Source organism: Vipera ursinii (genome assembly GCF_947247035.1).
Source record: "Vipera ursinii genome assembly, chromosome: 3".
Classification (NCBI taxonomy): Eukaryota; Metazoa; Chordata; class Lepidosauria; order Squamata; family Viperidae; genus Vipera; species Vipera ursinii.
This window is the reverse complement of record NC_139516.1, coordinates 94,211,263-94,225,510: the sequence shown is the minus strand read 5'-3', so window position 1 is coordinate 94,225,510 and position 14,248 is coordinate 94,211,263. Positions and strand designations below refer to the sequence as shown.

At 37.8% G+C, this 14,248-nt stretch overlaps 1 protein-coding gene across 5 annotated transcripts in view; it reads left to right on the top strand.

Annotated features, from left to right (window-relative positions):
- CFH (complement factor H) overlaps positions 1-14,248 on the top strand; it is a 121,411-nt gene that overhangs the window by 37,233 nt on the left and 69,930 nt on the right. For 2 of the 5 annotated variants that reach the window (XM_083358885.1, XM_083358882.1), the window contains exons 1-2: positions 1,083-1,323; positions 12,679-12,870. In XM_083358885.1, coding sequence (XP_083215011.1) covers positions 1,257-1,323; positions 12,679-12,870 — 259 coding nt within the window. In that variant the 5' untranslated portion in view covers positions 1,083-1,256. Of the gene's footprint in view, positions 1-1,082; positions 1,324-12,678; positions 12,871-14,248 lie in introns of those variants that run through there. The other 3 variants (XM_083358884.1, XM_083358883.1, XM_083358886.1) reach the window with 2 other exon arrangements.

The window sequence follows — 14,248 nt, the reverse complement described above, 5'->3', positions numbered from 1 at the left end:
ATCATGAAGCAAGCCTGGAGTTGCTCTTTGCTTACTTCCTGAATGTTCAAAGTTACTTTTTTTGGACAGTTTTATGGTTAAAGGGCTGTGAGCAAATTGGCTCCTGGACTGAACAGGCATTTCAAGACATTAGTAAATGCCATTTATTTTTTCATAGGGCCTTGACCGATGGACTGAAATTATCCTGGGAAAATACAATAGAGATGTGAGTTAGTTTTTAAAAGGCCAGTTTGGTTTTGTGGTTAGAAGCCAGGGGATTGTGAGTTCCGTTTTGGGTCAGGTGCAAACTGTCTCAGCCTTAGGAAGATGGTAGGGGCAAACCCGACTTCTAAATATCCTGCCAAAAAGATTGCCTGGATTTGTTCCTGTAGCTATTAAGAGGTAGGTCACTCAATGAACTGTAGAAAGAACCATTTCTTCATTATGGTGGGCCTACAGTGTGTGTAAACTCTGCTCAGGCATTGCAGTTAGAACAACTGCTCTTTGATAGTTTATTTCCCTATGAGCAAGGTTTGTCCACAAACACACCCAACTAATTTGCTGAGGCATTCTTTATAATTTGGTGTTTTGTGCTGCATGCTCTTTAATAAGAGTCTCCCCATGACAGCACAGTGTACTCACCTTTCCAGTCACAGCAGACTCATGAAAAGAACAATGCAGTCAGCACTCAGCAACCAAGAGGTAACAGGGAAGGCAAAGTATTGTTAGGTTTGCTGTTTAAAGCACAGGTCCAGAGAGAAGAAAAACCGTTGGCAACTGGCCAAAAGGGCAAAATTCTGTACCAAGAGAACTCTTTCTCTGACAGCCTCTGCTTCTGTGGTTCTGTCTAGAAAATGAAAGTTGGAGAAAAACGGGATTTCTTTAAACAACTCACTTCTAATGTTGGGGAAAAACGTAATAACAATGCCCCTGTTTGTTAAAGATGAGATTACTCAATTTGTGAAGCCTGAGAGGTTGAAAGCAAACAAGGAAAAGCCAGTTGAGAAATTGGGGAAGTGTGTTTGTATATAATTTACATAATTCTCTGACCATTACCAAAAGGGAAAAAAAATGCACCAAAGCTGAAAGGGAGAAAGAAAAGATTGGTTGCCTATGTCGCAACAGGATTCAGGGGGAGTGACCGATGAAGGAAAAGCTCAAAGTAGGCTATTCTTTGGAACAATCAGAAGAGGCAAAGTAAGAATAAGAGAGGATTTGAGAGAAACCAAGGAAGCCTTGTTGTAAAAGGGCAAAAGTGCCCTGTGCCCAGGTCTGGAATGGCTTTCCATTTTCTGGGTTACACTGCTCTAGTCCTGTTATTGGCATGCTTTACTGCTGTGGCTGGTAAGTCAAAACTTTAAGTAGCATTTAATAATAACAGTATTGTGGGTGGGGGCGAAATAACATTTAAATAGACAATATTTAAGCATAACTGTTTTAAAAAATGGAACCCTAAGCACCCCAATTTAAAGATGCACACCAGTATTAGGAGCTCTAGATGAATTCTTTTCAGGTTTTCAGTGAGGAATTAATGGAATAGTTTGAATCTGCTTTGATTTCAGCAAAATTGTGTCTTGTAATCTTAGTCACATATGAAATTTGCATTATCTTGTTAGAGCTGTCAGACTTTAACCTACAGACAAACATAACAGAAGCAATAGGTTCAGGTATTTGAACATGAACATTTAAATCATTTTATCATTTTTCTGCACTGGATAAATCCAAAACAGATTTTTTGAAGTAATTTTCATTGCCTGTAAAGAAATTAATAATGCAGTCAGAAATAATAATAATATAAATCTGACATAATAATAATATAAATAATATAAATGTGACTACTTAGAAGTAAATCCTAATGGATTCTAATGGATCTTATTTATTAAGTATGTATAAAATTGCAACATGTTGTTCTGAGCTATAATTAAATTCCAAAGATGTGCTGGTGAAACTGATTTTTACTAAACGACATAGAGTGTAGTCTTAAATTTAGCAGTAGCTGCAAATGCAATCATTGCTATTAAAAGGGGTGAAAGAATTTCTCCTGCAATTTTAAAACATTAATGAAATATTAAATTTAGACAAATGGTTTCAATACATGCCTACATACCTGAGAGTTAAGTCTCATCAAAGTCTGTATGATTAATCTTGACTTGATGCATATAGAGTTGTTGGGTTTTTTGCTAAAAATAGCACACAGTAGAATTCTAAATCCACAACAGAGTTGCCCTTCTTATTGATTTTTGGAAAATTAAGTTGAAATCAATATTAATGTATTACATTATAGGGATCTGTGGTAGATATTTCCTTATTTGTGATTTATTTAGTCTTCTATATATGATCATTGAGAGCAATAATGAGCACAGACTTTACATTAATTGCCTCACTAATTGCTACTGGAAGACCATCAAAACGTCAAGTGAGAAAATGACTATAGCATCACATATAATTTTATTTTGCATAATACAGCTGCAATTCTGTATTCATTCTAGTAAACTTTTAATATATTTTTTTATTCCATTTATATCCTGCCCTTCTCCGAAGACTCAGGGCAGCTTACAAGCTTAGCAGTAGCCTTCATTCTATGTGTATGCCTGCTTATTAGGGCTTTCACACACCCCCAAGCGGCATTATTACAAAGTCAGCTTAATTGCCCCCAACAATCTGGGTCCTCATTTTACCTACCTCAGAAGGATGGAAGGCTGAGTCAACCTTGAGCCTGGTGGGATGCGAACCTGCACTAATTGCAGGCAGCTGGTGTTACTTAAGGAGGCATTAGCCCACTGCTCCACCAAGGCATTAGCCACTGCTCCACCAATGGCATTGCATTGATATTTTTTTCTATTTTTGTGATTTGTTTATACAGATGCAGCTATATTTGAATAAACAATATAACAGATGTACTATTTTCTTTTTCTTCCTGCCCAATATCAAATATTTATTATATGACAAGCAGAAAATTACTAGGCAAGTGACAATATGTACTGATTTTTAAAATATGACATTTTTTAATGTATGTTCCTCCTACTAGATAGTAAATAGCTATTTCTAGAATTGCCCCCTTTCACATCCTCTTGAAATATTTATTCTCAAGTTTACGTAAGTTAGTTTCATTAGATCCAATGTAGTTCTAAACTATATCAGTTATTGTAATAATTTTGTTGTTAGTTGCGAAGTCATGTCCAACCCATTGTGACCCCATGGATAATGTTCCTCCATGCCTTCCTGTCCTGTATTGTAATAATAGCAGAGAGGAAAAAAACCTAATAGCTATAAATTACTCTTTCTTCTAGTCCTCATAGGCTTACTTGAAAAATGCAATCTCTCTTTCTGTAACCCAACAACCAGACAGGTTCCTTTTAAAACCCAGTATATATTCAACTTGAAACAATAAAACAACCTTGGCTGCTGTCCAAAAAAGTCATGGCACAATTTAGTCTTCCCACTTCTGGGCTGTGTTTGTTTCTTTTTGCACATTCTCCTTACTGGCCCAGATCCAAATCCCATTTGGTTATTCATTGGGTTTTTTTCCCCAGTCACAATCTATTCCACAGCTATCACACACTGGGCAATCCTTGTTGCCTTGACATGCTAAGGTGGTATAATTTATGGATGGAAATTGCCTGGCAATGTATCTCTCTTGAATTCCAAGCTGCGGGATGGTGTGCCATCAGTCCATATGACATTACCATACTGTGTTCTTTTCCATTTGCTCTTAAGCAATCTTTCTGACACTCTCTTAACTGGAATGTTTTGTCTTCTGTATCCCTTTTCTCTTAAACTGCCTGGCTTATGAGTAATCTTTCATTTTAAAGCTCCCCCCCACTTTAATCTTAAATAATCCACCAGTCTCACTTAAATTGCTGACTGCATTTTGTTAATGCAGCCTGAAAGCAGGGATAATGGGGGAACTAATCATAATGCCACTTATAGACATTGTTTCCCACAACAGCAGCCAGAACAATCAGGCCACTCTCAGTTAAGATGACACATGTGAGAAGAATCATGAGGCCCCATAAGTTAATAACCTCCTATTTCTAAAATATATAGTGGATCTCCTACCAATACAGGTGTTTGAGACTGTTGGGCAATGTTGGGATTCAGGATTTAGTGACTGTGGTCTAGACAAAAGATTTCCTGATGTTTCACCAGCAACCCTGACTGGTATCTTCAGGTACAAAGACCAGGGGCAGTTGAGCTGGGACTGACTGGGCTCTTGTCTTATTAGCTAGGTGTAATTACTTCTGATTGATTTTTAGTTGAGCTGGGTTTTGATTAGTGCAGGTGAGGAGGGCCATGTTGATATTCTTTAATGTGCTGTTTGCAAATATCCAGGTGTTAGATGGAATATGGCTGTTTTAAGTGTTGGAGAGAAGACTAATGAATGCATAATATTTTAATAGAAATGAATCAGTTTGTTTTCTATGAATGGGTACAATGTTATAAGTAAGTTTCTAACAGGTATTAGTTTCTCATCAAGTATTTTTAAGTATATTACAGTTAGTCCTTGCTTAATAATTAAAAGTAATAATTAAAAGGCCATTCAAAGTTACAATAATCCCTCTCAAAAATACTTACAATCAGGTTCTGGAGTTCAAACGATGCACACACCACAAACACACAAAGAGTCACATGACTGCATTTCGGGCACTTGGCAACTGGTTGAAGTGTTCCACAGTCCTGAGACCTGATTTATTAATTTTTCCAATTTCTAACCTTTTCATCTGAATTCCAGCAAAAACCACCCATAACAATGAATGGACTTGCTTTATGACAGTAGTGTTCACTTTATGATCACTGTGTTAACTTAATGACCACCATTAAAAACATTGTAAAATCAGGTTGGTCATGTTGGTGCCTCAATTTACAACTGTAATGATTTACAACAAAAATTCTGGGTATCATTACAATCATAAGTCAAAGACAACCTGCACTAAAGGAGGAAACTATGATACTTTCAAGGAGATGTGGTTTTTTTATTGGTATATAGTTAAGGATTTCCAGTTGAATTAAAGTAATCTTTATGAATATTGGTGGTATTTTAAATAATACAAATCCACTGGTAGGTTTTCTGAAAAAGAGCATTATTTTTTCATTCAAAATGTCTTTTAAAATGTTCTCTTTGTATGTGCAAAAAAATGAGACAGATTAGAAAAGAACATTTTGTGAAGTATAAATGCCATTTAGCATAACCCTAGTTCAACATCATTGGCTATTCAGTGAAACAAATTAAATAAAATTTTATGAATTTAACATTAAAAGATAATTCATTGAATATAGAGAGGGCACTGGTATTCCTTTCTTGAAGAAACAAGGTTCTTTCATCATTACTGTGAAAATATGCTTAAAAGTATCTAGTAAAAATCTTGAGGGCTAAATAAAATTCCTCGTATTGTGGGCTGGGGCTGCAACATATGCATACGTATGGGCAGTGCTTTTTTTGTAAAAGAAAAAGGTGCCGGAACTCACACATGTCATACAACCCACCTTGCCTACCCTACAAGATTCCATCCAAGAAAGGTGCCGGAACTCCGTTCTGGGCATTCTATGACAAAGAAAGCCCTGGATTCACGGCTTAATTTGGAAGATCATCTAACGGCCCTGACCAGGGGGGCCTTCGCACAGGTTCGCCTAGTGCGCCAGTTGCGCCCCTTTTTGGACCAAGATGCCCTATGCATGGTTACCCACGCCCTCACCACTTCTCGCCTGGATTACTACAATGCTCTTTACATGGGGCTGCCCTTGAAGAGCACCCAGAGGCTTCAACTGGTGCAAAATGCGGCTGAGCAGGTGCTTATGGGAGTATCTCGGTACTCCCATGTTACACCACTCCTGAACGAGCTGCATTGGCTTCCGGTTACCCTCTAGGTGCAATTCAAGGTGCTGGTAATAACCTTTAAAGCCCTGCATGGCTTAGGCCCGGGGTACTTGCAAGACCACCTGCTGCCATTGTCAACCTCCCATTGTCCAGTTCGCTCCCACAGAGTCTGCCTCCTCAGGGTTCCGTCGGCCCGGCAATACTGGCTGGCGACCCCCAGGAAGAGAGCTTTCTCTGTGGGCGCGCCGACCCTCTGGAATGAGTTGCCTCTGGAGCTGCGGATGGCCCCTGACCTTCGGTCCTTCCACCATGACCTGAAGACGTGGTTGTTCCAACAAGTGGGCCTGGACTGACTATGATTTTTAATTAGGCTTTTACTGGGTTAAATTGTTTTGTAATTTTGTATTTACTGTTTAATTCTCTTTTAATTTTTTTTACTCTATTTTTTAAAAAATTTTATTGTTGTGAGCCGCCCTGAGTCCTCAGGGATCAGGGCGGCATATAAATTTAATAAAATGAAATGAAAATGAAATAAATTTTCTATTTATTTATATTTATATAAATTTTCTATTTATATGTGCCCTCTTCAGCGCCCTGAGTCCCTCGGGAGAAGGGCGGTATACAAATTTAATAAATAATAATAATAAATAAATATATAACTGCAGACAGCAAATATAGCTAATATTCTTGCCATCCTGTGTTCTTCACAGCCTTGTGAGATGGGTCAAACTGAGAGACAGTCACTAGCCAGCTAATGAAGCCTAGAAATCACTGTCTCCTGGTTTCTAGGCCAGCACCTTCATCACTATGCCAAATGGACTCTCTTGATCTCCCATCTTGATAAAGTATTGATATTGTTAGGGTAGATAAATGAAAATTAGCTCTCTTTTTTATAGTAGTTTCAGAACAGACCTCTTAGTTCTACTGGGTATCATTTAATGTATCTCTTAGGATAAGCAATTTGGCTATTTGGTACAGAACTATCATCTTTAGCACCCAAAACCTCACTCTCATTGAAACTGGTGCCATTTTTCTCCTTTCTTAGAAATATATTCTCTGAATTCTTATTTGGATTTGACTATTTGAACAACCATGAGAGTAAAGGCAGTTTGGTGTAGTGGTTCATCAAAATAGAAATTGGGAGCATGCCTTAGGCACAAAACCATCTTGGTAATCTTGGGCCAGTCACTCTGGCTCAGCCATAGAAAGAAGGCAATGGCAAACCACTTTCAAACTCTTGCCAACAAAACTGCAAGGATTAGTCAGGGCAGTTATAAGAAGTCAACAATAACACAAATATATTAAAAAACAGACAACAAAAATGCATCAAAAACTAGATTATTTCTGGATTTGAAGCATTATTCATTGCAGAAACTTGATACAAAAATAATAGCAAAAGATTAGCCAAGTCATATCAACAGAAGAAGAAAAAAGGTAACATTTATAAAGTTGAATATAATTAGCAATCATTTGTATGTTAGTCCATAAGAAGAAGATCCAAGGACCACAGCTAGGTAATACTTTTTAGTTGAATTTAACCACCTTTTGGCACATCATCTCTCCCAAGGTTAGATTGACCACAACCTTTAGGCCTTTAGGAATTCCCTAGAGACATGGTTGTGCCATCAGGCTTGGAAAACCCATGAAGGTTTGGAGCCTGCAAAAGGGCTGTATTGTTCACACAGGCTGTTTGCTGGCCTTCTCTCTCATTTTATTTTTCTAGTTAATTTGTTTTAATTGTTTTTTTTCTATTTTATTTTATTTTATTGTATTTATCTGAGATGGCTGGCTCTATAAAGTGAAGAACATAAATAAACAAAGCAAAATGATCCAATATAATAAATGAAATATGAATTGTCCAGAACTTTTCCTAAGATGATAGGAAAGAAATAAGAAAGGGAAAAGTCAGGTGATAACACCCATTGTCAACAGTTCAAGTTCTTCAGACTGAATCATTTGTTAATAAATATAATCACTGACACAATTATGTAAGACTGAAGAAAATGGTTGTTCCTCCAGTTATGAAAAGACAAAGACTGTTACTTCCTTTTACTCATTTTTCCTTTGGCAAAGTACACAAAATGCTGGTTCAAATTTCGAACGGTTTCTAAAGAAATTAGCATGCTAATCCATGTTATAGGTGGATTCTTTTTATGATGGTTTAGGTATTTGTGGTTTACAGGCCAATCCACTATGAATTATAGTCCATAAACATTTGTACTGCAATCGATCTTGTAGTCATTCATTTTGAATGGTCTTTTGGTGTTTGGTCTCTCTCTGATCAATCACGACATGTTTTTATTATGTAACAGCACCCTCTGCTGACAGAATCATTGCTTAATCTTGTAGGTTACTTAAAAACATGTCTCTATATAAGAATCTTTTCTCAGGGATGGTCTTCAGGTTATTACCGTAATTTGGATAGATAAGTCACAAGTAACAGTTGTGAAGGGCAACAATTTATGTGTCTAATTTGTTTAAATTACAACCATTAAAATTGTAATATTTTGTTTGAGGTATTCTAAAAGATCATCTGAGAAGTTCCCTTGAAGTATTTTTTTTAATATTTCAGACTAGAAGTATACAGGATTGTTATTTAAATGTTTTAATCAATTAAATTGTTGCAATATTTATATGTAGTGGAAAGGTTGGGCATCATTTCATCAAAATGAAAATATTAGTCAAAATTTGACATGAAGCAATAATTGAGAATAGAAATATTTCATAGCAAGAAATGACTGATCTGAAGTACTGTCTGATATTCTAAGTGTGGTGTGATGTGGTGAATGAGCAATATGATCAAACATCATTGCAGTTGCCAATAAAAAAAACAATAGATAACAATAGGAGGTATCAGGTTAAAAACCAGGAAACTTTTGGTTTTAGTCTTGCCTTTAGCAAAAAGCCTTGGGCCAGTCATTCTTTCTCAAACCCTGGGAAGGAGGCAACAGCAAATTACTCCTGAAATCTTCTCAAGTAAACTGCAGGGCATAGTTCAGGCAGTTGCCAGGAGTCAGCACTGATGAAGGCGTGCACCCATGTATGCACACACACACACACACGGTATGGAGATGAACTTTCCATTACTGAAGCGGCATATTTATAAGAATTGTGTCATTTAAAAATCTATGCAAGTCCAAGGAAGATAAGGCCTTTTGAAATAAAGTTTAAATTAAATCTATTTATAGTAAAAAGAGTGAACAAATATGGATCAGCATATATCTGCCTTCTAATCCTGCATTAGCTACAGAAGCCAGATGGGTAATTTGGAGCTAATCATTCTGTCCAGTCATTCACTGTCAACCTAGGAAGAAAGCAATGGCAAACCATCTCTGAAAATGTTATCAAGAAAATTGCATGTTTTCTCCATGTAATTGCCAAACATGCCCAAAGCTGTTAGTTGTCTTAATTTTAATTTTGTTTCCTGGCAACCATGGACCTATTTCAAGACATTGAAGGCCTCATGTATACTAGTGGTCACATGTTCAAGTCACTTGCAATATGATTTGCCAGTGGAGAATATTGTCATCAATCTTTTACCTTACACAGAACACTCTCCGATTGCCTTTGAGGCAGCCCACCAATTTAACTGGATCTTTATTAATATAGGCTATAGTAAATAATCTTAAAAGTCTAGCTTCAATCTTTGTTATTATAGCCAGATGCTGCCACACATGCTGCATAACTGTTTGTTTTACACTGCCTTTTTTCACACTGATGCACCCTGCCCGAGGCCTCCATTCATGTCATACCTGGGTCTCCATTTGTATGATAACTGGGCCTCCATTTGTGTCCTGCTCAGGGATCCATTTACAGTACATTCCTCCCAAGACCTCTGCTCATGCGCTTCCCAAGATCCTTCTTTCACACTGGCATAGCAGCTGAGGGAAAAAAATCACAATACTTAATTGTTAAGACAACAGGGAGATGGGTCTCTTTACACCTAAATACCTAGGCACAGAAACAGGCCATTAGGCCCTCAGGAGAAGGCAAGAATATTGCAAAGGTAGCTACTATGGCCGAAAAAACTTGCCTCCTGGTCCCAACTAGAATTTCTTAGCTCATGGGCCCCAGAGTATACTATCTCACCAGGCCGGATTGGATGGATAAAAGTGACCAGGGAGAGATGTTCATTCAACTAACCCACTTCCAAGCCATAAAGGACTTTAAAAGGTGGTAACCAGCACATTGAATTGCATCTGGAAGCACACCAGCCTCCATTGCAGTTCACAAGGCAGTAGTGTCACATGCACCAAGTAACCGGCACCAATTGCCACCTGTGCTGACTTATTCTGCACCAACTGAAGTTTCTGAGTACTTTTCAAGAGCAGCCCCATGTGGAATGCACTGCAGTAGTCCAGATGGGAAAAGCACATGACTAACAGTGAGCAGGTCTCCTGATCTAATAACACTGGTCTACAAATTTTGGGAAATTATTGACCTCCGAGATGAAATGTGTTAATTCTTACATATTTTGATTAGATGAATTAGAAAACAGGTGATAACGGTGCTGGTTGGCTAAAATTTTCAAGATATTTCACAATAAAGATTTATACACAGGTGAGTATATTTGCCTACAAGGGAGGGAGGTGTCTAATGATCACGATGCCTCGTAACTTCTCAACAAAGTACAGTAGAACAATGAAAATGTTACCACATGGAAGTGTATAAATTTATCTTCACTTTGAGACTAAAGATTATTACCTAATTGTAATTTACTGTTCTTTTATTGCAAGATACATTTGTCTTGGTCAGATCTACAAATCATACAGTTACTTTGGTGGCTTGTGAAAATGTTATTGCCTAACATTTCCAAGGAACAGTTGTGTGATATTTTCCCTCAGAAGCCAAGATGCCCCCAAACTGTGTAAACAATGCAGATAACTTTTGCTACATTTGTGGCAAGGTTACATTTGCATCTCAAAAGTGCAACATGACGGCAATAGCAAAAAAGGCATACCACTTATATTTTCGATGCAAAAGAGGGCAAAAGGACAAGAGTTGGCCCCCTCATTATTGTTACATTACACATGCAATCTATCTGCGTCATTGGCTAAACAAGAAGAAAGTCCGTGCCTTTTGCAGTTCCAATGGTGTGGAGGGAACCCGCCAATCATTGTAGCGACTGCTACTTTTGCATGGTTCCCCAAATTGCAGAAGGAATCTCAAGAAAGACATGGACCATGGAATATCCAAACATTCCATCCACATTGCATCCTGTACTCCACGCTGAAGACTTGCCTATTTTAGATCCACCAGAATCCTACTGTCTAGACTCAGATGATGATAAAGACAACAGAATGCAGCTGATCTGTTGATGTCAGAGGTCTTCCTGAACCACATCTAATTTCACAGAATGAAATGACCTGGTTAGGGATTTGGAATTGCCTAAGAGTAATGGAGAGCTACCAGGCTCTAGATTACAACAACGGAAACTTGCCATTTAATCTGATGTTAGAGCTTGTCATTTTTTCATGCAAAAAGCATGAAAATATCACATGAAAAACCAATAAATAAATGGAAAGTTATGTTATTGGTATCAATAAAAAGATATATTTATAATGATTGGTATGGCATTATTCTCATTGCTATATCACATTTTGCAGAAAAGTTATGGAGCATAATCACACATCCCCCCTCATAATTTTGATTTATTTTGTTGCAATTTTGACCTGAAGCTGTACATTGGAAACTGGATCCAATTAATACTTAGGACTTAATTTTCCTTTATTAGTGACCCAATTCTGGTAAAATTTAGCTACTTTCATTTCCAAGGCTGTCTCTTCGTAGACCAGTGTAATATCTTCCCAGAAACCTATTTGGTTCCCATATTGATAATATTCGAGAAGTGTTTTAAAACCTTGAGACTAAACACATTTCTTTTTGTTTAGTTATCTGTTTTTTAGGATAAGCTGTCCAGAGTTGTTCTGGAGTTAGGTGGCCTCTAGATCAGTGATGGCAAACTTTTTATAGACCGAGTGCCCAAACTACAACCCAAACCCCACTTATTTATCGCAAAGTGCCAGGGCCGCATCAGCATTGTGGTGTCCTCAGGGGGGAGGGAGGCGCCTCCGAGTGCCACCTCTGGCATGCAAAAACCAGGGGTGCAAAAATGAGCCACCATGCTGCAAGGCACAAAAACGGCTGCTGCCGCGCTGTGGGTGCAGGCCCTCCCTTTTCTTCCAGTCCACCAATTGACAATGGTTGGTGACCTCTGTTCTACCACCTCTACTTGAGCTTGCTAGTCAGCCACTTCACCTCCTTTGTGCTGGGCATTGCTCCTGCTCCAGGAGGTAGTTGCAGCCTGATGGACCTGCTAGTGGTGGCAGTGGCAGCACGCATGCCAACAGAGAGTGCTCTGAGTGCCACCTCTGGCACGCGTGCCATACGTTCGCCACCATTGCTCTAGATTATATATCTAAATATAAATAAATATCTACCGAATTGTGAAAAAAATAAAGTTGATACTAATAATAGCACAGCATCAAATAATTGTTGAAAGTGAAATAAAATAGACTAACTTTTAATTACATTTTTCCAGCTATGCATCTCTAGTTTAGGACACATATGATCAAACACTTTATAACTCATTTTACCCTTTTTTACAGTTTTGCCCATTTTACAGATGCACTGCTACTGCAACACAAATAAATCCAAACCAGTGTGACCTCCGGCATTCTTAGGAGAAGCTGGTCTGTCTAGCAGTTGATTTTATCAAAATATTATTACCCTTATCTAAGCAAACTAATGGAACTATTCTGAGTGGTTGTAAAGCTATCCTTTTTACAAAAGAATTAATTTTTAACTTATTTTTTTACAAGCTATAAAACAAGATTTGGCAGCTAGGTTTTGCTGAATGCTGTTTCTTTTTCATTTGTGTCTAGCTCAAAATGCCTGTGGACCACCTCCTAGAAGAGAACGTGAACAACCTATGGAAGAATTGGATGCAGAGACCTATATACATGGGCGTGTAATATCATATAAATGCCGCCCTGGGTATGTTAAAGCTTGGCATATTAAACTTCAATGTAATGATGGAGTCTGGGAACAATTGCCACCTTCTAAGAGCTGCACAGGTAAGTAATAAAATAATATTTTCCAAAATTCAGTGGAGAAGGATATTGAAAAATTTAAGGTATTTTTTTCACATTTCTGATTAGTATTTTTGATTATAAGCCATCAAGTTGATGTTGCCTCTTAGTAATCATATAGATAGATTTTTGTCCTGGACAATCCATGCTCAAATTGTCTTTCAGGTTTTCCAAAACTGAAGTCATCATTGCTGTAACAGTGTTCATCCACTTTGCTGCCAGGGTTTGAAATGGACTCCTAACATTAGAACCATCATTAAAAAGTCACAACAAAGAATGTTCTTCCTGTGTCAACTCAGGAAATTCAGATTACCCCAGAAGCTGTTGATACAGTAATAATACAGAGGAATTACTGAGTCTGTCATTTGTACTTCTATAATTGTCTGGTTTGATACAACCAAACAGGACAGGTACAGACTCCAATGAATAGTTGGGACTGAAGAAAAAATATTTGTGATCAGCCTGTCTTCCATAGAATGTCTGTATATTGTGCAGAAAAGGAGGGCTGACAAAAAAAGCTACAGACCATTTACATCTGGATATAAACTGTTTCAACTCCTTCCCTGATGATGTCATTATAGGGCATTGCATGCCAAAACAACTAGACACAGGGACAGTTTTTCCCTCATGCCATCACTCTGCTGAACACCTAATTCTCAAAAGACTGTCTTATATCTTATATTTACCTATGTTGTGTGGCTGTAGTAATAGTATTATCCTTCTCATCTTCTTTAATCCTCTTATTGGTATTATTATGATTATTATTACTCTGTTGCTTTGCACGTACATTGCACAGGAGACAAATTCCTTGTGTGTCTAATCACACTTGCTCAATAAAGCTATTCTATTCTATTCTATTCTATTCTATTCTATTCTATTCTATTCTATTCTATTCTATTCTATTCTATTCTATTCTATTCTATTCTATTCTATTCTATTCTGTGTTCAAAGTAGGATCCACCCAACCCAGTAGAGCAGGGAGGCAAGGAACAGAATACAATTGAATAGAATAGAATAGAGCTGGAAGGGACCTTGGAGGTCTTCTAGTCTAGCCCCCTGCTCAAGCAGGAATGTTGACCCCTAACAAGATACACCTGGTGGAACCCAAAAGAAGGGCCTTTTCCATGGTAATTCTCTTCCTTTGTAATATCATCCCTTCAGAAATTAGACTGGCCCCCACTTTGCTACTTTTTTCCCCTAAAGACTCAGTTTTGCCAGAGGGCCTGGGAAACCCAAAGTGGGATGGAGTCCATGAAATGACTAATTTGATTGTGTGTTGTCGCTGGGATGGGTGGGTGGGGCTGTTTTTAAAAAAAAATTTCTATACTATATTTTTATTGCTTGTAAGTTGCCTGGAGTTGCT